We start from the raw sequence: 26,422 nt of genomic DNA, 5'->3' as shown, positions 1-26,422 counted from the left end.
TGTGTACTCAACCGTGAGAGACTTGGCACTTTGGGATAACACAGTGATCCCTTGGTACCCACCATGCCAGTAGCAAGAAGATGTATCAAACAGGAATGGCCCCTGAAATAGGAAGAGCCAAACAATACACCTAAAAAGGAGTCACTCCACTCTTTAGAATTCTTTCTTCTTTGACTATTTGGAACAATTGACAGGTAACTCTTTTTTCTCTGGGACTTCCCACAATGGGTGGAATTCCCTCCTCTCCACCAGAAGCAATGGCTGACCCAAACTTGAGTGCTGCCTAAGAGAGTTTGAGTCAAGAGCCTTTGGCTATCTCTTCTGCTCTCATTGAGTATAGGTGCCTGAACAGTGATCCAGAGAGGTGTTTTTAGGAGGGGATGTCTTGGGAGTCTGGGAGGTTTGGAGTTACTCATTTCATTCCATCTATACTTTGAGAGGTGCTCCCAAGAGCCACTGAAGCATTTCTTGGTGAAAATGGACAGTGACAGGATAAACCCAGTCTCTTGCCATGACTGCCTCAAGATATATGCCTGGAGGTACCTTGGATACATGATTGGAAGATACAGAGTTGAGGTGAAGGTGAAATATAGACTTAGCAGTCATAAGATGTTTCATGTTTAGATGTTTTAAATATCAGTTTCATAAGAGTGTAAAATAGTAGTTATGTCATTGCTTCATATTTAAGTCTTTGTCAATACACACTTTGTGAATCTTTTGTGTTTTTTGACATTTGTGTGTGTGTGTGTGTGTGTGCAAAGAATAACTGTCCTATTCCTGATCTCCAGCGCACATTGAGTACTTTTTACTCCCTTTTGAGGAAACCTTTGACATGAGTCAAATCTAAGCTTTAAGTGATTTTCCCTGGGAGCAAGGAAAAACCCAACAATTTTAGAAAAAAAAAGGAGACTGAAATCTTAGGAGTGTGATGCTAACTCATACCCTCTTTGGAAAGATGATTATTAAATTTTTAATGTAAGCAGTTACACCTTTGAAATTATGGTGCAAAACAGGGCTTGATTTCTTGTTTTGTTCATTGTCTTGACTTAAGAAAATGATAGAGAAAATGAATAATACAAATAAAAAAAGTACATCTAGTTTTTGGAGAGCTTGTTGTTAAACATTGACCTGCATAGTCCTGTTCACCCCTCTTTTTAGGGGTCAAACTACCCTAGGACTGAGTACAGTTCACACATATGGGATCAGAGTTGAGGGGGATGCTTCAGAAGGACTAGTTCTCTATCGTTAAGTTATTAATAACCTCTTAAACCCAGACCAGAGACATTATAATGGGAGGGAATGGGCTGGCTCAGTAGTACTGTGCTGTTACAATGAAATATACTTCAAGGTTATTAAAACAATGGGTATTTAAAAGGTGGATGGCTCAATGGAGCTTTCAGAGTAAGAGAAATGCACTGGGATCATTTAATATGACTCCTGATGCTTTTAACTTCTCACTGCAGACACTATCCTCACCAGCTGTGCACCTGGCTTGGCCTTGACTATCAGCCATCTCAGCCCACTGCCTGCGTTCCCTTTCTTTTCAGAAGTTTTATTATTTAAACTAAATTCCATTTCTTCGCATTAGGCATCCTTCATGAGCTGCGATAGTATCTAATCTGAGCTTTCTTAAATTTAAATCCTTCAATTCTTTTTTTTCCCCTTGTCATAATTTAATCATCATTTCTACCACTAGGCTTGGGGAAAAATGGAGATGGGACTTTTCTTATCTAAGTCTAAAATAGATCTTCCACTTTCCTACACGTACTGCAGTTGAAACTCTCAGAAATGACAATAAAATGTTTGCCTATTGATTGGTATAAATGATGGTCTTTAGAGCTTTCCAGGGCTTACCTTTCTGAATGCACATGTGTAACAAGCTTGTCTCCATGAAACCTTCCCTGACCCTCACAGATGGAATGAATCTTTTCTTCTTCTACTTGCATTTCTATTATACATAGGTCATATTCTAATGATTTGCTTCAAATTTGTCTGGGTATATATTTTATCTTCTCTGTGGACATATTAGATGGTACAGTGGATAGAAGTCAAGGATGACCCGAGTTCAAATCCTGCCTCAGTTACTAGCTGAGTAATCTTGAGCAGGTCACTTACCCTCTTTGTTTTTTGTTTTCCCACCTGTAAAAAAGAGCTAATGATAGTACCTACCTTATAGGATTGTTGTGAGTATCAATGATATAACATATATAAAATCTCTGTGATTATTGTTGTTCTTGTTAATCTCCCTTGCAACGTCCTTAAGTAAACTCTTTAAAGGCAGAAAACTATGTTTTAATTATCTTTATGCTTCCTTTAAGTACCTAGGTTTTGTCCTTCATAGCCACTTGATTGATAATAATAATAATAACAATTTAACATTTATTTAGTGCTCATTATGTGCCAGAAACTGTGCTAAATACTTTACAGATTCTATCTCATTTGATGCTCACAACAACCCAGGAGGTAAATGCTATCATTATACCCATTTTACAGATGAAGAAACTTAGGCAAATGAATGTTAAGTGACTTGCCCAGGGTCACACAGCTAGGAAGTGTCTGAGATCAGATTTAAATCAGGTCTTCCTGATTCCAGGTCTGACACTCTATCCACTGAGCCATTTAGCCTCATGTTGATTGATATGTGTTTATTGAATTAATGAATATAAAGTTGAATGCCTTAATAGAATGTTATGATTGGTATTTATCACATGGCAACAACTATGTATATCTAAGGTAGAAGAATGCTTTTCCTTTTTACAAAATTTTAATGTTAAATGGAATGTTTCAATTTTAATTAATTAGCCTCATTAAAACATTTCATTTTTTTGTATCTCATTATGGGGTGGAAGTGACTGTGGATTCCTGAAGGTTGTGCCAGGAAAGTATATGTTCTGTTAAGTCTCACTGAGCTGGAAAGTTTTCTTTTAAAAAAAATTAATAGGAATATTTATATAATGTCTACTATGTGTCAGGCAGTGTGCTAAGCACTTTATAAATATTATTTCAATTAATCCTCAAATAACCCTTCATATTGTTGCTCTTCAGTCGTTTCAGTCTTGTCCAATTCTTCATGACCCCATTTGGGATTATCTTGGCAGACACTAGAGTGGTTTGCCCTTTTCTTTCTCCACCTCATTTTACAGATGAGGAACTGAGGCAAACAGAGTTAAGTGACTTACTTGGAGTCACACAGCTAGAATGTGTCTGAGGCCAGATTTGAAATCATAAAGACGAGTCTTCCTGATTCCAAGCTGTGTTCTATTCATTGTGCCACTTAGGTGCCCAAATAACTCTTAGAGGGAAGTGCTATTATTATCTCCATTTTACAGTTGAGAAAACTAAGGCAAATAGAGGTTAAGTGACTAGCCCAGGGTCACCTAGCTTGTGAATGTCTGAGGCTGGATTTGAACTCAAGTTGAATAAAGGGCTAATGACAAAGCCCAGGCTACAGTTCAAAAAGCATCAATCAAGTCATAGAGGTGTTGTGCTCTTATTTTGAACCAAAAAATGGCTTCTCAAGTGTTGAAAAACCTACATTACAACAGATTGTTTTTTTCTTCATAATTCTGAATGCTAAAAAAATGAAAAAATAAATAAAAGAAAACATGTGAATGTTTTCTAATTCCCATGTGAGGAAAAAAAAAATTCTATATCTCTTCATTATAATCTCAAGAAAACGACCATTTTATGTGGTAACACCTGGAGCTTGTGTCTTCTCCCAAAAAATAAAAGCTGGGAATTCTTTAGGATTTATTCTGGCTTGTGACATTCTACTAGAAACAGAGAAAGGTGAGCTCCTACTAGAAATATACAAAGTAAAACCTGAGTTCAAATTCAGCCTAAGATACTTCTTGGCTGTGTGACTCTGGGCTAGCCACTTAACCTGGCTGGACCTCAGTATTTACATTTGTAAATGAGGATAATAGCATCTACCTAACAGGGTTATTGTGAGGATTGCTTTAGATAATATATGTAAAACCCTTTACAAACCTTAAAAATGCTATAAAAATGCTATTTATCATAGCATCATCACTATCATCATCATTGTCAATATAGTGACTGTTGTTAGTAGAAATTGTACTGAACTAAGGACAAAAGTCATTGATTGTGTGTGGTTTAGCAGAAAATAGACTGGTGTGGGAGTTCAGAGAACCTAGATTTTCATCCAGTCTCTGTTATTTACTCTCTCTGTGACATTGCACAGGTCAGTTACTCTCTGGGCCTCAGTTTCCTCATTTGTAAAACAAGGAAATTTGGCCTAGATGACTTCTAAAGTCCCTTTCAGTTTTAAATTTACAAAACTATGAGAATCAAGAAACCTGGTTCCTGCTCTTGCTCTACTACCATTACCTGGGTGATCTTGGAGAATTAGTCTCTTCTTTGAATCTTCTTACCTATAAAGGGGATAGTTGCACCAGATAATCTTTGAAGTCTTATTTAGTGCTATAATTGTATTAATTTCAGCCACATTTCCCCACTTAGGAAATAAACATTTTATCATATTCTTTATATTTATTTTTCTCTACCAAGTTTGGCCAAGTTAAAATTTTCAAATAGAAAGATTTCTCAAAATTAAATACAACCACCAAAATTTCTTAACCTTTTCTTCTTACCTACAGAATTACATCCTTATTTTCTAAGATTTAAAAAATATTTTTCAAAGAAAAGAATAAAGCCAAATATAATTTTTGGTTTGGGGGACAAAACCAGAAATTTGAAAAAAAAAACACCATGGGAAAACAATACTTTTCTTTCAATCTTCTAGGCCTGTGAATATTTTATAACTGTTTAGCTCCTTTTAAAGTTAATGTTAATGGACAATCTGGGCTGAAAGAATAGGATAAATAGCCATGTGGTTAAAAGTTCTCTAGGACTACACCAGCATCATTTCTTCTACAGAATCTTATTTTAAGATTTTAGCCACATAAAATATATTATTTCAGGAGGAATTTTTAAAAGAGACCATGAATATGTTTTGGGAAGTTTTTTTCATGAAAGTACTATTAAAATATGTTATTAATTAGATTAATTTCTGCTCCAATAAAAAACATTTCTCTTCTTTCCTCAACATCAGATATGTAGGAAGGACACTCATGAATCAGCTTGGTTGTTGGGAGCACGATTTACTTTGGCCTACTATTTTTTCTGCTATCAGCTCATCTACATCCTGATGACAGCAAGATCCTGAGATTTAGTTACTGAGAGCTTTTGTAGTACCTAAATTTTACTGTTTTGTTTCTGTTTTCTTTGCAGTACATGTATGGTTTTGAGCAATGTGCAGGATGCATATAGAAATGGCATCATTTTTTCCTGAAAGGAAAATACAACTGATTCCATTAAAGTGCTTTTTAATTAAAAAACAAAAACACAACCAAACAAAACTAAGCAAAGTGAACAAAGAAAAAAACACTGGAAAGATTTTTTCTTTAGAGAAGAAAAAATAAAAAAAAATATTGTGAAGAACCTACATTGTAGGAATTCTATTTCAACATCTCTCCCTCACATCATCTCTCACAAAAGCAAGACTAGCAGACTAAGCCAGCCTCTTACCTTTTAAGAGACAACAAAATGGTGGAACGCCAGTCCCTCCATTTATATTACTGATGAACCTTCCCAACAAGGACGATAAAATCCTTGGTGTCTCATATTTCTTATAAAAATGATAGTAGAAATGCTATGGGTCACTTGACTTAGGAATTCTGATTTACATCACATACAACAAGCTGATTGCCCTGAATGAACATGTTCTAAATTGTCAGGTTTAACAAGTATGACCCAAATTTGGAAACTAGTTACATATTTTATTGGTATCACAACTATAGGCTCATTATAAAATCACACAAATTTGCAATATTGTTCAGGAAAGAATTAATTTCTTAAGAAAATAATTTAATTTTCAGTAATCACTTGACAGAGGCAATTTTCAATTGCTATACATGTATCTTCTTGCAATGCTCTGGCTGTCTATAAACATGGGATCTACTGATGCCACTTTCGCAGCAATAAAGGAGTGTATGCAATGTAAAATAGCTGTCAGGTCCTGGAATTCAAGTTCCTGTAAGAGAAAAAAAAAGAATAAATCTACTCATTAGAATACAAGGGAAAACAACAACAACAATAAACCAAGAAATCAGTGTAAAACATTCAATGTCTTTAAAAGTTATGCCCACATGCCAGGAAGAGACAAGTGGATTTACTAATAGGAAGTAGAAAACTGATGAATGGAAACCATCAAAAGAACTTTTTTTGGGGGGAATCTATGCTTCAGCAATATACGTTTTCTAACAATCTAAGCAAAACTCTGAATTGTGCTGGGACTTAGATCCCAGAGAACTAGTGTTTACAACAACCTAGTAACCATTTATGTAGCACTTGAAGGTTTGAAAAGCACTTTATATATCTCAATGGATCTTCATATGGAGTTTGTGAAATCCAAGGTTAAGTGACCTGCCCAGGGTCAGTAAGTATTTGAGGCAGAAATTTGATGGGAGGTCTTCCTGACTCCAATTCCACCACTCCATCTACTATGCCACCTTGCTGCCAAAAGTTATTTTTAATGCCTTCCATTGTAATTTGATCAATATTTGATTCTAACATATAGCAATCTTATGCAATAATGGCAAATGCTCATTAAGCACCTAAGAGGGACCTGGTACTGTCCTAAGTGTTCTATACTGTGCTAAGTATATAAAGACAAAAACTGAATCAATTCCTGACATCAGGGAGCTTACATTCTACATATCCTTAGTCCCTGTATTCCTCAAGCTACCTTGGTCCTCAAATCTTGTTGTAATGAATATACATCCATCCATACATCCATACATACATACATATATTTATAAATATATATATTTATTGATATGCACACATACACACACCCACACATATATCTCCTTGGAAAAGTCACCTAAACTCCTTGAGAGTCAATTTTCTCACCTACAAAGTGATGAGGATGTTGAATTTGTTAGCCTCGTATATCCCTTTCAACTTTAGATCCTTATGAAGTCTGTGAATCCTTCATAGAGGTGGTGCTTTATATACAGTAGACATCTTCAACTCAACATGTCCACAGTGTAACTCATTATCTTTTCCCCAAACCCTCCCCTCCTCCTATCCCTGTTACACCATTGTCCTGGTCTCTCAGGCTAACAATTTAGGAGTCATCTGGACTCATTTCTCATCCCCATCATCCAACCTGTTGCCAAGGCCCATGGATTTCACATCTGCAATCCCTCTCAAAAACCCCCCTTTCTCTCCTCTGACACTGCCGCCGCTCTGGTATAGGCCTTCATTACCTCATGCCTCAACTATGGTAATAACCTATTGGTGGGTCAGCCTTCCTCAAGTCTCTCCCACTCTAGTCTATCCTCTATTCAGCCACCAAAGTGATTTTCACAAAGTGCAAGTCTGACTGTGTCACCCTACTACTCAATAAACTCCAGTGACTCCCTATTGCCTCTAGGATCAAATACAAAATGCTCTGTTTGGCATTCAAAGCTCTTTATAATTTTACCTCTTCCCACCTTTCTGGTCTTCTTACACCTTACTCTCACCAGGTACTCTGACCCAGTGACACTGGCCTCCTGACTGTTCCACAAAGAAGATACTCCATCTCTTGCTTCTGGGAATTCTCTCTGGCTGTTCCTCATGCCTAGAATGCTCTCTCACCTCTGCTCTACCTACTTACCTCTCTGGTTTCTTTTAAGTCTCAATTAAAACTATTCTTTTACTTGAAGCTTTCTCCAAGCCCTTTAATACTAATGCCTTCCTTCCATTAATTACTCCATATTTCCCCTATATATAGCTCCCTTTGTACATATTTGTTGTCATATTGCCTTTCCCATTAGACTGTAAACTCCTCGAGGGCAGGGAACATCTTTTGCTTCTTTTCACATCCTCAGTGTTTAGCACAGTGCCAGGACCATAAATGTGTATTATTCAATAAGTCAATTAGTCCTAGCAAGCAGAATAATGAGTGTGGACACAATGAAAAAAAATTGCTTCTGGCCCAATCATCTCCAATGTAATCTGGACCTGGGGTGTGCATTCATGATATCTGGGTGGTATTCATGTATATAGTATAATTGCACCCTGGCAAAGAAGAAGTATCTCTTATATTCTTTAAATATCTCAGGTTCATCACCTGCAAATTGCCCTTTTCTGGAGACCATGAGTGACACAACTGAAGTCAGAACCCAATGAAATTACAAATTAAACTGAGATATCTAACCCTAATATTTGTAATATCTCTTTTCACCATTCTGGGCCTCAGTTTCCTTATTTATAGCATGAAAGGGTGGGACTCAATAGACTTTAAGACCCCTTATAGCTCTAAATTTGCAACTTTGCAAACTGAATACTAACAATAACTTGAATTTCTATAGCATTTTTATCATTTGCAAAGGACTGTATATATGTTATCTCATTTGACTTTACAGCAACCCTGTGAGGCAGGTGCTATTATTATCATCCCCATTTTAGAGATGAGAAAATTGAGTCTCAGGGAAGCTAAGTAACCTGTCTAGGGTAATACAGCAAGGAAGTTTAGAACTGAGGTCTTTCCAACTCCAACTCCAACAATCTATCCACTACACCACTTAAATAGCTGTTTTTGTTAACTTCATAAGCATATTCATTCCCTACCTAAACATCGTCTCTCTTTCAACATAGGTTTTTTGCAGAAATGTTTACTTGATTATATCAATGCCTTTTTGGTGGTGTTTAGGTGACAATAATATTACATAGATGACACTTGGATTACAGAAAACCTATAATGCCGACTCTGCACTCAAGGATTAAAAAAAGAGGGGAAGAAAACCTTCCTAAGTGAGAATCTAAAAATTTCCCCTGGAACAAGACAAAGATTATTCAGAAACATTGGAAACTGTTGCACAGAACAATTAGAATCCACCTGAATTTCAAAGCCCTGCTGTTTCAGGTTCATTATTTTCTGAACACATGGTGTTAGTAATGATGCCTTGTGTTACCATTTTATGGCTAAGTAAAGACCAAAGGCCTATTTTTGACTTTCAATTAGAATACTGACTGAACAAAGCTGTAGATGATTATTACTGTTGAGTCCCAGAGTTCTTCAAGTGAAAATGTATTGTCGCTGTAGACTGAAAGATCCATTTTAATACTGAAGAAATCTTTGGATGTGAATATTAAAGGCCTCTGACTTAGCATCCTGCATGAAGACTGCTAACCTGGAAGTCAGGTTATCTGGGTCCTAGTCTTGGCTTTGCCACTAACTCACTCTGTGACCTTGGGTACTCTGGGGCACAGTTTCATCATCTATTAAATGGAAATAATGACACAACAGAAGCACAAGATGACAGAGATCTGGCTGAGCAGTATTTCATGTGAAAAATGGCCTAGGCCTTTTGTAAGATTTCAATTTCCCTGAAGGCAGGTACCATGTCTTACTTGAATCCACAAAAATAAGGAGGTCACAGAAAACATAATATAACCTGAAAGTTTTCATTGGCATGGAGTTATTCAGTACTTCAATGTCTGCTGTATTCCATTCATCAAAGAAGAGAAATGCATTGTGAAAGCATCCAAAATCTAAATAGGACTTTAAAAAATGATTTTATGACCACAATTACATTTACAGCTGCATGGTACAAACATGAGGGCATGAGGGGTGACATGATCTAAGAATCCTTTTAAACGGGAAATGATTTTAAATATACTTACTAGGCAATCAAGCTAGAATTCTCTCTTTTCCCATCAAAGACTGCAGAAGACTAAGAGCTGTATCATTCAAATAGAGAACCTCATTGGACTCTTTCATTAGTGTTTCCTGCAACTGGTATTCCTCAATGGTCACAGAATCATAGCTCTAGAGCTACAGGGAAACCTGGAGCCCATCAGGTCCAACCTTTTCATTGATGAGACTCTGAGGGTGAGAGAGGTTAAGCTACTTGTCCAATGTCACACAGCTACTAATTATTTGAGATCGGACCTCAACTCAAGTCTTCCTAACCCTCTGGTCAGACTCTATCCATGGCACCACACAGCTGCCTTGTACTAGTAATAACCAACATTTATATGGTATTTTAAGGCTTACAAAGTACTTTACTATTCTCACAATAACTGTGCAAGGTAGATAATATTATAATGCTCATTTTGTAGAAGAGGAAAGTGAGGCTGAGAGGTTAAGGTACACATAACTAGTAAGTGTCAAAGGCAAGAGTTGACTCAGGTATTCTTAACTTAAAGTTCAGCACCCTACCCATTGTACCACCTAGCTGTTAATAACCCTAAGTAGGAGGCTGGGTTTAAAGTCCAGCACGTAAGCCTTCACATTCACCCTAGTATATAATCTTCCCAGGGTTGCCAAATGTGAAATGAGCTGACTTGAGAGGCCTTCAGGAAAAGGCTGGATAACCACTTGTTAGAAGCATGATAGAAGGAATATAGGATGATTTGGTACAGAATTGAGCATTTGATGGATTAGAGGTTTAGCTATGAATGAAGACTAGGATTAAATAAAGGAAAGCAGAGGGAAAGGTGAAAAGCCAGTAGATTTTGGTCAGATAAGATGATTTCAGAATTTTTGAACATGGAAGTGGTATATTTGTGAATAATGTCAAGTTCAAGGGTATGGTAGAACAGGTCATGGGAACTGAGTAGATTGAAGAAGTGAATGGTTAGAGCATCTGAGGGAAAGCCAACATTGTATGTTGAATTCTAATATGAGAGCAGGAGTTAGTAGAAAGAGAGCCAGGTACCAAACTAATTGAAGAAGGATGGTAGTGACCTGGAGATCTGTAGACAATAGCGACCAGAATTCTGAATGGGTAGTAGATATGAATACCATGGTCCTCAAAGGTAAAGATTACTGAGTGATGGAGGTAGGGAGAGAACCTGAAGTTCCAGTGAGGAGCAAGGATTTCCCTTGCCTTGTCCAGTGAGCTGAAGAAAATGAAGTTGCAGCCAATACTGGAAAATATTGCCAGAGAGATCAAAGGGAAGTTCGTTGCCTATGGAAAAGATATTCCAGAGGGCACAGTGGAAAGGTAGGTTGGGAATTTGGTATTCTAGGGTTGAGGGGGGTGGAAATAAGGAATCAGAAGGTGGGGTATAGGGAATGGGATTTAGATGTTGATCTACAGGGGTTCAGGATCACTGGGATGTTGAGAGAATTACAAGTCATTATTGAATGGAAGGTGCCATTCATCTTTCCAAGATAGAAGATGTGGTAACTGGTCCAATGGGAGGTACTATTTCAATATTTCTCTTCCCTTCAAAGGCTGAGGATTAGGCAGGAGATGGCACAAGAATAAATAGAAGTTGAACCTGCACAACAGGAGATGGAAGTCCTGTTCCTTACCAACTTTCCTCTTCTTCTTTCTCTTCCCTCAAAGGAGAAGTGCAGCAGGAAATGGAAGGCCTTAGGAAATTTGCTCCTATTTACGCAGCAAGTTCTCCATGTGGAGAGGGTGGGGTTGGCAGAGATCAGGCTGGCTGGCAGTAAAAGGTGAAAGTTGCCTTGTGCCAGCCCCTAGCAGAATTACCTCATAATACATGAGCATCAGGAAATGGAAGGCTGGAGCAATAAGAGGAAGGTCATGCTCCTCTTCCTTCTTGAGGCTGGAGATCAGATAGGCACAGTGAGAGCTGGAAGTCATTTTGGGGAGAATGGATGGCAGCCTGGCTCCTGCTGCCATCCCACAGGAGATACCACATCAGGAGATAAAGGTATGGTTCAGAAGAAGGGCTAGCTCTTCTTAACACAGTTAAGTGCATGATATTATCACTTTAGTGAGAGCCACTCAGTTGCCAAGTATTGTCATTTCTACTAACACAGTATCCTTTGCATCCATCCTTTTCTTACCCCATATAGTCATCATGTTAATTCAGGCCCTCATCATTTCTTTTTTGGACCATTGCAGAACAAAATTCTAATTGCTGTTTTTGACATAATTTTATCCTTAACTGAATCTATTAATTTTTCTGAAGCACAGATTTGACTATGTCACTCTTGCTCAACATACTCCAGTGATCCCTTGTTACCTCTAAGATCAAATATAAATTCCTTTGCTTGACCTTTAAAGCCCTTCACAGCCTGGTCCCAGACTATCTTTCGATCTTTATTACATGTTATTTACCTTCAGGCAATCCATATTCTTGACAAATTGGATTTCCATTTCCAAATACATACATACATATATACGTGTGTATGTATGTTTGTGTATATATCTATATCTTTCTATTTATCATCTATCTGTCTGTCTATCTCTCTATCTATCTACCTATCTCTCCCATCTCCATGCATTTCTGCTGGCTGCCCCTCATGATTGACACATACTTCCTCCTCACCTCTGCTTGTTAGAGGCAGTTTCCTCTAGTTTACACAAAGACTTACTTTAAGCACCATCTTTTTACCTAAAGATTTTTTCCAATTCATCCCAGCTGCTAGTGGGCTCTCTAACCAAATCATCTTGTATTTATTTTGTCTCTATTTCACACATCTATATGTCTACATTTTATCCTTCCTGATAGAACGCAAGTTTCCTGAGGGCAAGGACTTTTTTTACTTTTGTTTTTATATCCCTATCAAACAGCGTAGTGCATGGCACATAGTAGCTACTGAAGAAATGCTTGTTGACTGATTACTTGATCTCCATTGGAAAGCCAAAGATAATATGAATTATGTGGGAACATAGCTGGATTATTCATCATGGCTTCCATTCCCAACATTCACAGGTATTTTCTTGTCAGATGACATCCATGCAAGCTGCTTAAAATATTTTGTGGATATTTTTAGATGTATATATTCTCCATTATTCTGATAATAAGGAAAGCCAAACTATGTTTTGGCACATGCATAATTCCTCTCATCTAATAGTAGAAATTTTTGATATTTCAACATTTTGATTGAACCATGAAACCTCAAAAAGCCTATTTAGAAGAAAAGGCAGATGGCAGTTGTGATAATGGTCTAACTAGCATATGTTTCCCAGTACCCTCACCTTCACCTTCATTTGCAACTTGGCATGCTTCCCTCCCTTCTTTCCTACTTCCCTGTGGTGACTGCAGCTTCAAAACAAAAGGTGGGACTTCTAGTTTAAACAAATGACACCAAACCAAACAAAAACTTCTTTGAATTCTAGAATAATGCAGTATACCTAGTGTGTAGTCTCATTAAAACTTCACATATTCTGATCATAGACCTGAATTAAATAGTTAGCACTGGGAAACCTTTGCTTCTTGGTTTGACAGGTTTCTTGGAACATCCAAGTTATGCAGTTATTTAGAATACTTACCAGTACAAAGCTTGTTGAAGACAGAGAAAATATGGCTCTGTAGACAGAGGCCTGAAATTGGCATCAGAAACACCAGCCTCTGACACATCTGTGCCAACTATCTATGACACTTAACCTATCAGTACCCCCATGCTACTACAAAATACTACATATTACAGAGAAACTTCCCAAATATATCACTGGATGGAGTCTCCATTCAGGAAATTTACCACACCAACGAAATCATGGTGTCAGATTATGAACAATCACCATTAAAAAAAACAATTAAATTCACAGATTTCAAGGAGTTGAGAGTACTGATTTACACTAGAGTATCGGAATTAGAATTGAAAACCTCCTTGTTGAATTAAAGTAGGAGCCTGAAATAAAATCAATTAAATTACATAGTAACAGACCAGAACAATTATACTTAGGGAGTAGAAAACCAACTGCACCAATGAAAGTTGTTAAGGGCTGTGTTTTCATCCTCAGACATCTCTTAATTTCCTATCTGGCTGGACTCCTTTTGAATTTCTTTGACTTTTCCATCATGCTCCCAATGGTAGCCACCTTTTCCCCAACCCCAACATCCTATTGCTCTTCAGCTTTCTTTTCTTTCTTGTCTTCTGCTATTAGATTGTAGGCCCTTTGAGGACAGGGACTGTCTGTTTCATATTTGTATCTCCAGTGCTTAGCGCAGTGCCTGGCATGTTATTGTTCTTCATCCTCCCTTTTTGAAGAAGACCAATGACATCAGAGGGTGATATCTTGACTTTCATGTGAATTAAATTTAAGTAAGACAGAATTGCACAAAGTTGTCAGCCTCACTCTCTTTTCTAAAGTCATCAAAACCCAAAGGCAGAACAAAAGTCAGGATAACTGGTGATGACCCAGGAAACAGTGGATGATCTGCTATCTTCAGTGTCTTACCAAACTCTAAGTGCTCCACAACACTTGCTTTAGCTACCTTCATGGCCACTGGAAGAAATTGTTTTCATCTCACCATGCCTACAGGGGAAGTCTTCATTTGCTTGGGTTAGACACCCCTTCTAACTCACTGATGGGTTTATGAACCATTGGTTACCTTCAACCTGCTTCAGCCCATCTGTCAAGACAGTTTATTGATGTTTGGATGCTGCTTATACTACAATTTCTTAGCGTCCCAGGTGAAAGTTGAGTGCCAGGTGGACAATTAATGCAGATAAAGCAGTCCCAAAAAAGGCTCAGCAAGCCCTTACATCAGGTGTTCTACTCTTCTTTGAATAGCCATACAACTGGCACATTGTAGGCTTTAAATAAAGGTTTATTAACTATTATTTGACTACATGTGGCTCAAAAAAGAGCTTGGAGTCATGGTGGATTACATGTGAGCCAGCAGTTTACTTATATTGTTTAAAAAAAAACACAACTAGATAGATCCTAAGCTATTTAAAGGGAGGGAGAAGGCACAACATGTAGGTAGTGATGAAGGAATCTACCATCTTTGCCTCAGTTTTCCTATATACAAATAGTAGGCTGGATTAAATAACCTCTATGATGCCTTCCTAATTGAAATTCTATGATTCTCTTTAATATATTCAGTTAGTTTGGGCTGCTACACACACACAAAGATCAATCATCCATCCATCTCTCCATCTCTCTATCTGTCTATCTCTCTACCTATCTATCTGTTGTTCAGTTATCTCAGTTGTGTCTGACTCTCCATGACCCCATTCGGGGTTTTCTGGCAAAGATCCTGGAGTGATGTGGCATTTCCTTCTCCAGTGCATTTTATAAATGTGGAAACTGAGGCAAACAGGGCTAAGTGACTTGCCTAGAGTCCCATGGGTCTGTGTGTGTGTATAGAATGTAGAAAAAAATTCTGAACAATAAAAATGAAGAAGATACATACATAATTTCAACAATATAAAAGAAACTTGTTTCTAGTGGCATTCCCTCAAATGCTGACCTGCTGAATGCAATGTGATTTGTTCACTTATAGCCTAAACAATTAAAAATCTTCCTGTTGAAGGTCAATAGCCTCCCTCATTTGTAACTATATTCTAATTCTTCATGCCTTAGGGAAGGGATTGGACCTAGTCTTCACCATCTGTACATAGTCTTGAAAATAGTATTCTAAAGTCATTAGACTGGAAAAATTCCATTTCCAGAGGCAATCAGAATTTGCATTGGCCCCACTCACTTTTGCCAATGCTACCTCTCCTCCCCTGACTCCCAAGTTCAGTACTCTTTCCATCACACCTCACTGAGCTATATTATTCAGGTTGTTTTCCCCCCAGTATATTTGTACTTGAAATCTAATTTCCTACCAAATCTGTTCCTACCAAACATGGGCTAGGATATTCATTTTAAGCATGATATATAACTTGGCATTATTTGCCATTTGGATGTTTTAAGACTATGGAACTTTTCCCTAATTAAGGAAAAGTTTAAGTAATCTCCTATCCACTCCTACAAAATATGAATTATAAGGTCACTCATAAGTTGTGAAAATATTTCTCCTTTAACACTCCTTAGCTTTAAGTAGTCTCTATCTATCACAAGAATGACACTTTCAATCAACATATCAATGTTAATATTACCCACATGTCCTCAATAAATCTTCTCCAGTTGAAATCACATTTCTTTATTGCACTATCCATATTTCCATCTCAGTGCACAAATTACTATACATTTGTCATCAAAATGAAAAAATAATCTGTGAAGGTGATTGGCACTTCTGATGAATTACAGCTATCAGAAAATTTTGGATTTTCCCTAATTGACATCTAATGACCCTTTGTAAGGCAAAAGAAAAAAAAACAGAAAAGAAATACCAATAGAGAAAATTGTGCCCTTAGCCATAACATGTTCAGTTTTAAGGCAAGGGGCACAAATCATTACTCATACATCAGGTTTCCTGTACAAGGCCCCAAAGCAGGAATGACAGAATAGTAGTGATGCATATTCCTTCTCTGGAGAATACTTATTGAACAAATGGAATGGATGGATATTGTGTGCAATTTGCTTTGGAAAATTGCAAATAGAAACACTGATTATGATGACTGAGGCAAAACAACACATGCATATACTATGGAGCTTCTAGACACTGGCGACCTAGATGATTCTCTCTGCTCAGTGGTGAGGGATTGAAGGATACTGTACAGTGGCATAGTGGATAGAGCTTGGCCTGGAGTTAGGAAGACCTGAGTTCCAATCTTGCCTCATATACTTACTATCTGTGTGACTCTGGGTAAGTCACTTAACCTCTGCCTGACTCAGGTTCCTCAGCTGTAAAATGGGGCTAGTAATAGCCCTGCCTCCCAGGGTTGTTGTGAGGATCAAATAAGATAATAATTTTCCAGCACTTAGCATAGTGTCTGGAACATCGTAAGTGCTATATAAGTATTAGACATTATTATTATTATTATTATTATCATTATCTGAAAAAGACACTAGGCTAGCTGTCAAGAGGTCTGGATTCAATTCCAACCCTTGACACTTACTGTCTATGTGAACTTCAGTGAGTTATTTGATCTTTCCTGACCTCTGGCCCTCAGTTTTCTCATTTGTAAAATAAGAGGGTTAGACTGCCAAAAAATATGGTTTCAAAGCCTTTGGTAAGTGTTTAGCTTTACTGAATCTCAGCTTCCTCATCATTGAAATAATAAAGACATATGCCCTGTTTATCTCATGGGGTGATTATGAGGGACAAATGTGATGATGAATGTGAAAATGCTTGGTTAACTTTAAAGCATTACATGACTATATTACTACTCCTACTCCTATTCCTATCCTTGGGCTGTTAGGATCCCTTTTATCTCTCATTCCAGATGTTTTTTCTCTAAGAAATTCCCTGCCCTTTGACTGTTCCTGGCCTGGCCACTACTCCTGGGTATTTTAGTTTTATTCCCTACTATAAAAGAGCAGCTATGCTTTAGGGGAAAAGTCTCAATCATGCTTCAGGTTTTATTTCACAAGTATTTTTAATTATCATGCTAAAAACTATCCTGTTGTCATATGGTGCTTTTAACTTCTTTGCAAAATACTTTCATATCATTTTATAATAAAAATATTCCTAAAAGTTCAAGAAGGATTGAGCAAGAGATGGGGAAAGGCAGGATGTGAGAGAGCAAATCCTCACACCTCTTTTGCAAGCTAGGAAATTGGGTCCCAAAGATGTTATATAATTTGTACAAGGTCACACAATTAGTTAGTGGTAGATCCTAGCCTTGAATTGTTCCTTTAAAAAGTTTTTGCATATATGCAATTTATTATGAATTTTAAAAAAAATGGATAAAATCAAATCAATCCAGCAAACATTTATTAATAGGCACTGGGAATACCAAAGATAAAATATTTAATGGTAAGGGATGGGATTGAAACATGTACAAAGCTAAACAAATAATTTAAGATAAGGTAATATGAGGAGGGAGAAAATTCTAATAAGGATGTGTGTGCATGTGCACACATGTATACATGAATCTAGCACGTTTAATGAAGAGATGAACCTGAGTAGAGCCTTCTAAAAGGCTGGAGAAAGGAAGTAAAATTCTAGGTGTTGGGAGGTGGCTCGAGCTAATGTAGGCATACAGGAAAGGGGATGGATAAAGAATGGTATATGTCAGACAAATTGTTACATTTGATCTTGGAGGTAATAATAACCCACTGGAAGATGAAAGAGTCATGCTTTAGGAAAATCACTTTGGCATCTGAGTCAAGGATGGATTAGAGTGGAGACTGGATGTAGGGAGATCAATTATAAGGCTGTTACATTAGTCCAGGTTGGAACTGATAAGAGTCTGACCTAGGGCCATGGCTGAGTGAATGGAAAGAAGGAGTCCTATATGAAGAAAGGAAAAACAATAAAATTTGGCAATAAAGTGACATGTGGGATGAGAGTGACAAATTAAGGATGACACCAAAGTTGTAAGCCTGGGTAAGAGTGGTGGTTCCCTAAAGAGTCATGAGGAATTTGGAGAGAGGAGAAGGTTTGGAAGAAAATATAACGAGTTTAGTTTTGGACATATTAAATTTGAGATACATATAGGGCAAGTTCAAGATGTTGAAGAAGAAGTTGGTGATGCAGGACTAGTGCTGAAGAGGGAGTGGTGTTTGGGCTGGGTAGATCAATCTAGGAATCATCATCATGGAGATGATAATTGAATCATGGGAACTGATGAGATCAACAAGTGAGATAGTCTAGAGGGAAAAGACACCCTAGTACAGACCCTTGGGCACATACATGATTAATGGTTGTTCCAGGGATGAAAAGTAATCAAAAGAGACAAAGAAGGAGTGGACAGATAGATAGGAATAGAATCAAGAGAAATCAGTGTCATGGACACCCATCCAAAGAAGACAGCATGTCCAGAAGAAGGTGATCAACAGTGACAAATGTTAGAGAATCCAAGAGGGAAAAGGATTGAGAGAATGTCTATCAAATTTGACATGTAAGATACCACTGGTACCTTTGGAGAGGACAATTTCAGTTTGAAGATGAAGTTATGAAGTTATAAGCAAGGTTGTTGACAGGTTAGAAAGGAATATGAAGAGAGGAAGTGGAGGCATTAAGAGTGGACAACTTTTTCAAACAGTTTAGCTAAGGAGGGGAGGAAATATATAGGATGTTGGTTAATGGTGATCAAGTGGGAGTTTTGAAAAATGGGAAAGACATGGGCATGCTTGTAGACAATAATAGAGGAATCCATAGATAGGGAAATATTGAAGAGAAGAGGAAGAACCAAAGATGACAACAAATTTGTGAGCTTAGGTGACTAGAACATGGTGATGCAAGCCTGATTAGAGCTGGGAGGAAGTGATAATGTAGGGAGATGATAATGAGTTCAATTTCTCTTCCAACTATATGTTTAGGAAGACATTTCAGAAGGAAACTTCAAGTCTGGTGCTGTATCAGCCCTGGTTCACATTCACTGAACTTCACAAAACTACTCCATTTTTCAAGAACTTGGAACAAGCAAGAGGTTAAGCCTATGCTGATCCCACAGATGCTTGGTGTTTTCAGTACTCTAATAGCCTGTGCCTTTTAGGAGATGCAGAGTTTACTCAGTTTCTTTCTCTCTCTCTGAATTCCTTGTAAAACTTTTGGTATAGTGGGGGAAAAATGACAGGAAATCAGGTGATCTGGCTTCTGTTACTGGATATACCATTAACAGGCTTTGTGACCTTACAGAAATTACTTCCTTTCTCTGAACCTCAAATTTCTCAACAGTGAAATCTGGGGATTGAACAACATGGTCTCGAAGGTTCTTTCTGGTTTTAGCCTTCTATGATTTTAGGTTTGCTTCCATCAGAGAAGGACTGGGGAAGGGTGGGTAGGCAGATCAGTTAAGAGTGAGATAGCGTATCAGTGAACTGATAAAGGTTCAGGAGGCCAGATCCAAGCTGTGTGAACAAAACACATGTATTTATGATACACATTCTCCTCTCCCAATCTTATTTGGAATTTACGTGAGTCAACTATTAGTCTTTCTTCTCTATGGCCCAGATTCATTCGCTAGACCCCAGAGGATAAACTTTCCCAAAGACCATACTTCTTTGTAACCTTTAAAGGTTACATTCTATAATTTACCACTTCTGATACTGTCTGCTTTCGGCCATAAAATCTACTCAGTTGTTTCTTTGGCTCACATTTTTAAACCACCTTTTCCCCTTCAGCAAATAATGGAATTATAACTTCATAAATTTTATTTATACTAAAGCTCAGCATTATTACTTTGCCAGGATGCTTAAAAATTTGACTTTTCCAAATAGCTCTGCATCTATCACTTTCGCCTGCTTCCCTTGTCTCTAGAGACATATATTTTAAAGATGAATGCTCACTCCTTGCAAAGTTGTTTTCACAATATATAGTCCTTGCTACTTATGATAGTCCAGAGTCACTTCAACATGTACCAGGAAAGTGACAGCTAGGGGATGGAGTAAGACTGTGTTTCTTTTTCCCTCATGTAAATATTTTATTTAGAAATTGCCAAGTTCTGAACAGAAATTACCAATACCCAAACTTGTTCAAATAAAGAAAAATAATTTTTAGCATGAATGAAATAGAATTCTACTTATTATGAAATGAATGTTGAAAAATAGAAGAAGGAATATGAGAAAAGGAAAGAGATAATTCCAGTTCATGCATAATCATCCAAGATGAAAACCAGACATCACTTAATGCTATTAATTTTCTTATTTAAATTATCAATTGGCTGAATAAGATCTATTCACATTACTACCCTCCTCTGGTGCCACAGGTCCTTATTTTAAGTAACTAATTTCTTTCTCCTTTCTTTTTCCTCTTTATCACCAAAGGACCCTGTTTTTGGTCATTTAAGAATCTAAGGAGATTGGAATTACATGAATAAAGTGACTAAAATAGATATATCTTTTGACCCATAGAGCATACTGTCAAGCTTACAAGACAAGGAGCTCAAAGATAAAAAAGAAATGTCTGTCCTTAGATACACTTAAAAATATGCAAAGCAGTACCTTTTTAGTGAGAAAGAACTGAAAATAAAGTAGACTACATTAGCTGGAAAATGGCTAAACAAGTTGTAGTACATGAATGTATTGGGATATTACTCTGCTGTAAGAAATGAATATTATGAAAACAGAAAAGCATGGGGAAATTTATACTAACTTAAAGTGAAGTAAGCAGAAACAGGAAAGCAAAACATACAATTGCTATGAGAAGAACAACAGAACAACAGCCACAAAAACAATTGAAACTCAGTGCTGTGAAATCATAAAGATAAAGCTTGGCCCAAAAGCAAATATAGGAGAAAGTTCCTGGTCTGGCTTTTTTTTTTTTTTTTGCCAAGGTGAGCAATACGTGTAGAACACTGCATATAATGCTAGAAAGATTTTTTTTGATGTATTGTTTAGTTTTACTAAAGGGTTTTTTTTATATAAAATTCTTGATTCTGTGAGATGGTACTCTAGGAGGTGGTAGGGATTTGATGAGATGTGTAGGTGATATAAAACCAAAATATTTTGTTAAAATTTATTTAACAAAAAATATAGCGTAAGGAGAGTGTATCCAGTTGCCAAGATGTGCCAAAGAATTGATATCTCCAGTCAAAAAAAGGGGATTGTCTGGATAGGGAAGCCACAGAAATCAAAACTGGTGGGTCTTCCTGTAGTATAAGATGGTAACCATCTTAGGATCTTCTTAGATATCATTACCATCAGAGACAATGAATGACTTCCACATGGGGAGACATATGGGAGATAGAAAAGTTATTGGCTCCCTTTCATAATAACATTTTAATTAGAAACATGGGGTCAAGTTGGGCAACAAACTTGTTAATTCCTACTTGTTAATTTTCAATAAGCAGATGACTTCTAAATCTTCATTTTCAGCTCTAACTTTTTCCTGTATTTCACTTTCTTATTGGATAGTTCTACATTCCGCCCTCAAAATTCAAGCACCTGACAAATATTTTCAATTCTATCTCTTCAACATCTTTTGAATCTCTATAAACAAGGTCACTGTCAAGAATCTTGTACAGGCCTTTATTGACTCATCTAGACCTTTTTCCTAGCCTAGCTGATCTCCCTATCTTAAATTTCTCTCATTTCCAGTCTAACCTTTATACTGCCACCTGAATAATCCTAACAAACAGATGTGCTCATGTCACTGCTTTGTTCAAAAACCTTTATTGGCTCCCTATTGCCTTGAAAATGAAATGACAAATCCTTTTGTTGTTTTGCAGTCATTTCAATCATGCCCATCTCTTTGTGATCGCATTTGGGATTTTCTCAGCAAAGATGCTGGAGTGGTTTGCCTTTTCCTTTTCCAGCTCATTTTAAAGATGAGAAAACTAAGACAAACTGGGTTAAATTATTCGTCCAGGGTCACACAGCTAGTAAGTGTCTTAGGCCAAATTTAAACTCAGGAAGATGAGCTTCTTGACTCCAGGCCTGATGCTCTATCTACCGATCCACCTATAAGGCCCACTTAAGTCTGGCACCAGGGTATCTTTCCAGTTTTATTTCACATTACCCATCTTTACACATTATATTCCTACTAGATTGAAAGCTCCTTGAAGGTAAGGACTGTCTGTTTTCATTTGTGTTTTTATCTCCAGTGGTTAGCATAGTGCTTGGCACACAGTAAGCACTAAATAAATATTCACTGACTGACTAACATATACTACATTCTCTCTAAGCTAACTGTTACCTGTTCCCCAAATTTAGATTTTCATCTCTCTGCTCCATGTATTGCAGGTCATCTTTTATCTCTCTTCCTTCACTACTTAGTTTAACTGCCAGTTCTTCTGTGACTGTAGCCTTCTCTGATTCCCTGAGAATGATTTCTCTTTCATCATTTTCTTGGAGTACTTTTGTTTGATTTTTCCTCTGGCGTCTTCACCACATACTTTGTTTATATATTTATATTTGCCCATTTATTCTCCTAATAGAAGGTAAGCTCCTTGAGGTTGGGCATATGCCATTTTAAATCTTTGTTTTCCCATGACCAGCACAGCCTGGTGCACATAGTAAGTACATAATTTATGCTTTCTGAATGAATGAAATTAAACAGATTCACCTCTGTGATGAGTGCTTGGCAAGCGTCTATGCATGCTAACTCTGCCCAGTCTTCTACTCTGACTTGCTTTTTAATTTGTGTTTCTGTTTGGTCCAAGTTGGCTGTGCTCTGGCCTGTCTATCCAAGTTCCACAATCCATGGCCTATGTCCTGGCTATACCTCTGCCTGCTCTTCCAATCCTAACTTCTATCCCTTGTTCCCTTCAACTGAGCTCCCTCTTGGGGGCTTCTTGTTATGGACAATTGATATTTCCACTTGTGATGGGTTTCCTCAGCTGTGAGAAGGGCTCTTTAGTTATGCATTCAGGCAGTTTGTCTGCTTCCTAGCATAACATTATTTAGCTCTGGTTGGCCCTGTCAATCTGGAGCTTCACCTAAAATCATTATACCAGCTAAACATTTTCCATTTCCTTAGATTTTCATTAGAGTTATTTATGCCAGATAGGAAATGGTAATGTTTAATTTGCATGTATACACACATACATATACATACACACATATATTTGGAAATCTCTGGGATTGAATAAAAACATAATTTTTTCCATCAAGATATTCTTCTATTTGTCTACTTTTCTAGCCAGTTCCTTCTTTCACCTTAGAAGACAGAAACTAAGAAAAGGACTTTAGTTATATTATGTGTATTTCTGAATCATTTATGCAGGAACCTACTCCTTCTAAACTACTCTCTCTCTCTCTCTCTCTCTCTCTCTCTCTCTCTCTCTCTCTCTCTCTCTCTCTCTCTTCTCTCTCTCTCTTCCTCTCTCTGCCAAATCCCTTCTCTTTCTGAACATTCAAACAGAGAAACATTAGGTTTCTCAACAGAGATATGATGCTTTCTTCACAGATTAGCACTCTTCCGTGAGGAGAAATTTTAAGTGAAAAAGGGTGTGATTAAAATCAATAAAACTATGAATAGTATGAACAGAGTGAGAATAGCATTGCTCACTAAATATCAGGGGATGAGGTACAGGGAGTTGCAGTTAGATGGAAAAGGTAAATTTGAGATAAAAAAGTAAATATTTCTTTTCACAGGGATACAATTAACCTATTAATCCCTCTGTCTCTCTCCCCCTCCCCACCACATAAGGGATTATAGTACCATAAGATTTAGAACTTGAAGGATCCTTATTAGGTTTTATAATTGAAAAGGAGATAATGTTGAAAAAAACCTTTACACAATAACCTGCTTTATAATGGCCAGTTATCATTATTGTCTAGTCCAAATTTCTCATTTTACCAATGAGGAAACTAAAGTCTAGAGTGAACCAGTCTAAGTGGGTAAATAAGTTCTAAATGATTTTAGATAAGTTCTAGAATAGTGGATTGTTAAAGAAAATGGAGATTTTCTAGGGCTTATAGTTAACTACCTAAAACATAGATTAGGGAAGACATCTATGGATTTTTACAAAGCATTTCTACAAAACATATATGTACATACATACATACATATACATAATATTTATATATATATATGTATACACATATACATATGTATATAAAGAACAAAACATTGCATTATATAATAATAACCAAAAATAACTCAATTTATATAGTGCTTCAAGATTGGCAAAGTACTTTACATATAGAACATTATCTTGTTTGACCTCATAACAATCCTGGGAGGAAGGTACGTTGCCCTTATTTTACAGAAAGGAAAGTGAGGTTCAGAGAAGTTAATGTATTTGCCCATGTTGGCACAGTCAGTAAATGTTACATTATCATTTCTCATAATTTTAATGTTTATCTATTAATCTATTTTTTTTGTACTTAAGCAGGTTCATTTTTATACTTTTTATATTTTAAGGAAGGAGGGTTTTACCTTTACCTCAACGTAATTAGAAAGAATCTTGAGTATAATCACAAGGTGTTAAGTGTAAATGAGGAAGTGGTTTGTGAGTCAGGCAAGTATTTATTAAGCACCTACTAGGTCACAGATACCCTGTTAAGTGCTGGGGATATTAAAAGAAAAAAGGCAGCTTCACCCACATACACATTAAAAAGAAAAACAAAAAAACCGTCCCTGCCATCAAACACCTCAGTAGAATGAGCATAGACAACTTGCAAACAACTATTTATGAAGAAAATACATCAAGGATAATTTACAGATAGTTTCTGAGTGAAGGGATTAAAATGAAAGAAGACTTGGAAAGGCTTCTTATAGAAAGTGGGCCTCGAGCTGAGACTTGAAGCCAGGGAAAACAGTAGACCGAGAAGAGGATGGAAAATAGGTCTAGGCATGGGAACAGCCAGTGAAAATTCTCAGATTTGAGAGATGGAATGTTGTATATGAGGAATGACAAGGTCAGTGTCACTCAATTACAGGTGGTGGTTCCCTCTCCCTGCCCACCCTGCTTCCCCACAACTGAAGTAGTCCGAGAATCAATCAATGGACTTAGAAAGTAATCACAAAATGTAAATTTGATGTTGAGGATTTTTTCTACTCCCCCACTGTAATGTATGAATAAAGCATTAATCAATTAGAAATGATGATAAGTTGTTGTTTTTTCTTCCATGAGATAAAGACAAATGAGAGCACATAGGAAATATGTTGTGATTAGATGAGAGACTCAGTTATGTCTCTTTGTCTAAATGTATATAAAAAAATCCAGTTAGTTCAGGAAGTTGGCTGTTTGATACTTGGAGTCCAAAATGGAATAGGAACTAAGCTTTTGAGAGGTACTTGATCTTGGGAAAGGGGATCAGACACATGGGATTTTCTGACTTCCCTGCTTCTTTCCATTCCCCACTGACCAATTCATAGGGAAATTCATCACTCTTTGGACAACCTGGTGAATATTCTCTAAAAATTAGGTAGATTGGTCTTTAGATAATAGACACACAGTTTGTCACTGGTCCATACTCTAAGCCTTTCTAGTTTGGTAGAACATACCAATTATGGCATAGCTTTTGAGAACTTAGAGTCACCTTTACACTATGATGAACCACAGACTGACTTGGAGGTACTATTAATTCTTACTTTACTTTACTGCCTTATTATTAAAATCAAGTATTTCATATCCTTTTTATATCCACCAATGAAAACCAGTTTTAACACTTATCTCCGTTCATTCCTATCAGGAATGATTCATGCTTCTATAAGTACAATTATTATCCTCAATTTGACCTTTAATTCACAAGAAAGTGGTGTGGTACATGCCTTTTGTATCAGAATGAGAAAGGCAAAGAAATGCAAAGAAATAGGAAAGATAATGATTAGAAATGAGATAGTGAAACCCAGTGAATCCTTGAGATTTATTAGTGTGAAGACCAGTCATAGTTAGTTATATTTCAACCACCTGATATCCTGGTGAAGGCTTTGCAGGGGATCCAGCTATCTACCAAGAAATACCACTGAGTGAGTTAGTAAATAAACAAGTACAAAATTCCTGATCACAGTATCCATATAGCTAGGATTGGGTTAGGAATAATAGGATTTAGGGTTGAAAGGGGGAAAAAGAAACTTACCATCCCCTTATTTTAGAGGAAAGGGAAACGAAGCTGCATAAGTTGTGACCAAGGTCATGCAGGTAGTAAGATAATGGAATCTGAATTCAAATCCAAGTTCTTTGGATATAAATCCAAAGCCTTTTCTACTATACTATTGCTACTTCACTATGTGCCAGGCAAATTCC

The 26,422-nt window shown here is 37.0% G+C and overlaps 1 protein-coding gene across 1 annotated transcript in view; it reads right to left on the bottom strand.

Moving 5' to 3' along the window:
• Positions 1-5,347: 5,347 nt before the first annotated feature.
• The window catches only part of SNTG2 (syntrophin gamma 2), a 639,175-nt gene continuing 618,100 nt past the window's right edge, over positions 5,348-26,422 (bottom strand). Inside the window, exon 17 of the mRNA XM_020965876.2 lies at positions 5,348-6,055. Coding sequence (XP_020821535.1) covers positions 5,924-6,055 — 132 coding nt within the window. The 3' untranslated portion in view covers positions 5,348-5,923. The remainder of the gene's footprint in view (positions 6,056-26,422) is intronic.

The sequence above is a fragment of the Phascolarctos cinereus genome, unplaced genomic scaffold, assembly GCF_003287225.1.
Source record: "Phascolarctos cinereus isolate Bilbo 61053 unplaced genomic scaffold, phaCin_HiC Scaffold_2;HRSCAF=192, whole genome shotgun sequence".
Taxonomy (NCBI): Eukaryota; Metazoa; Chordata; class Mammalia; order Diprotodontia; family Phascolarctidae; genus Phascolarctos; species Phascolarctos cinereus.
This window is presented reverse-complemented; position numbering and strand designations above follow the sequence as displayed.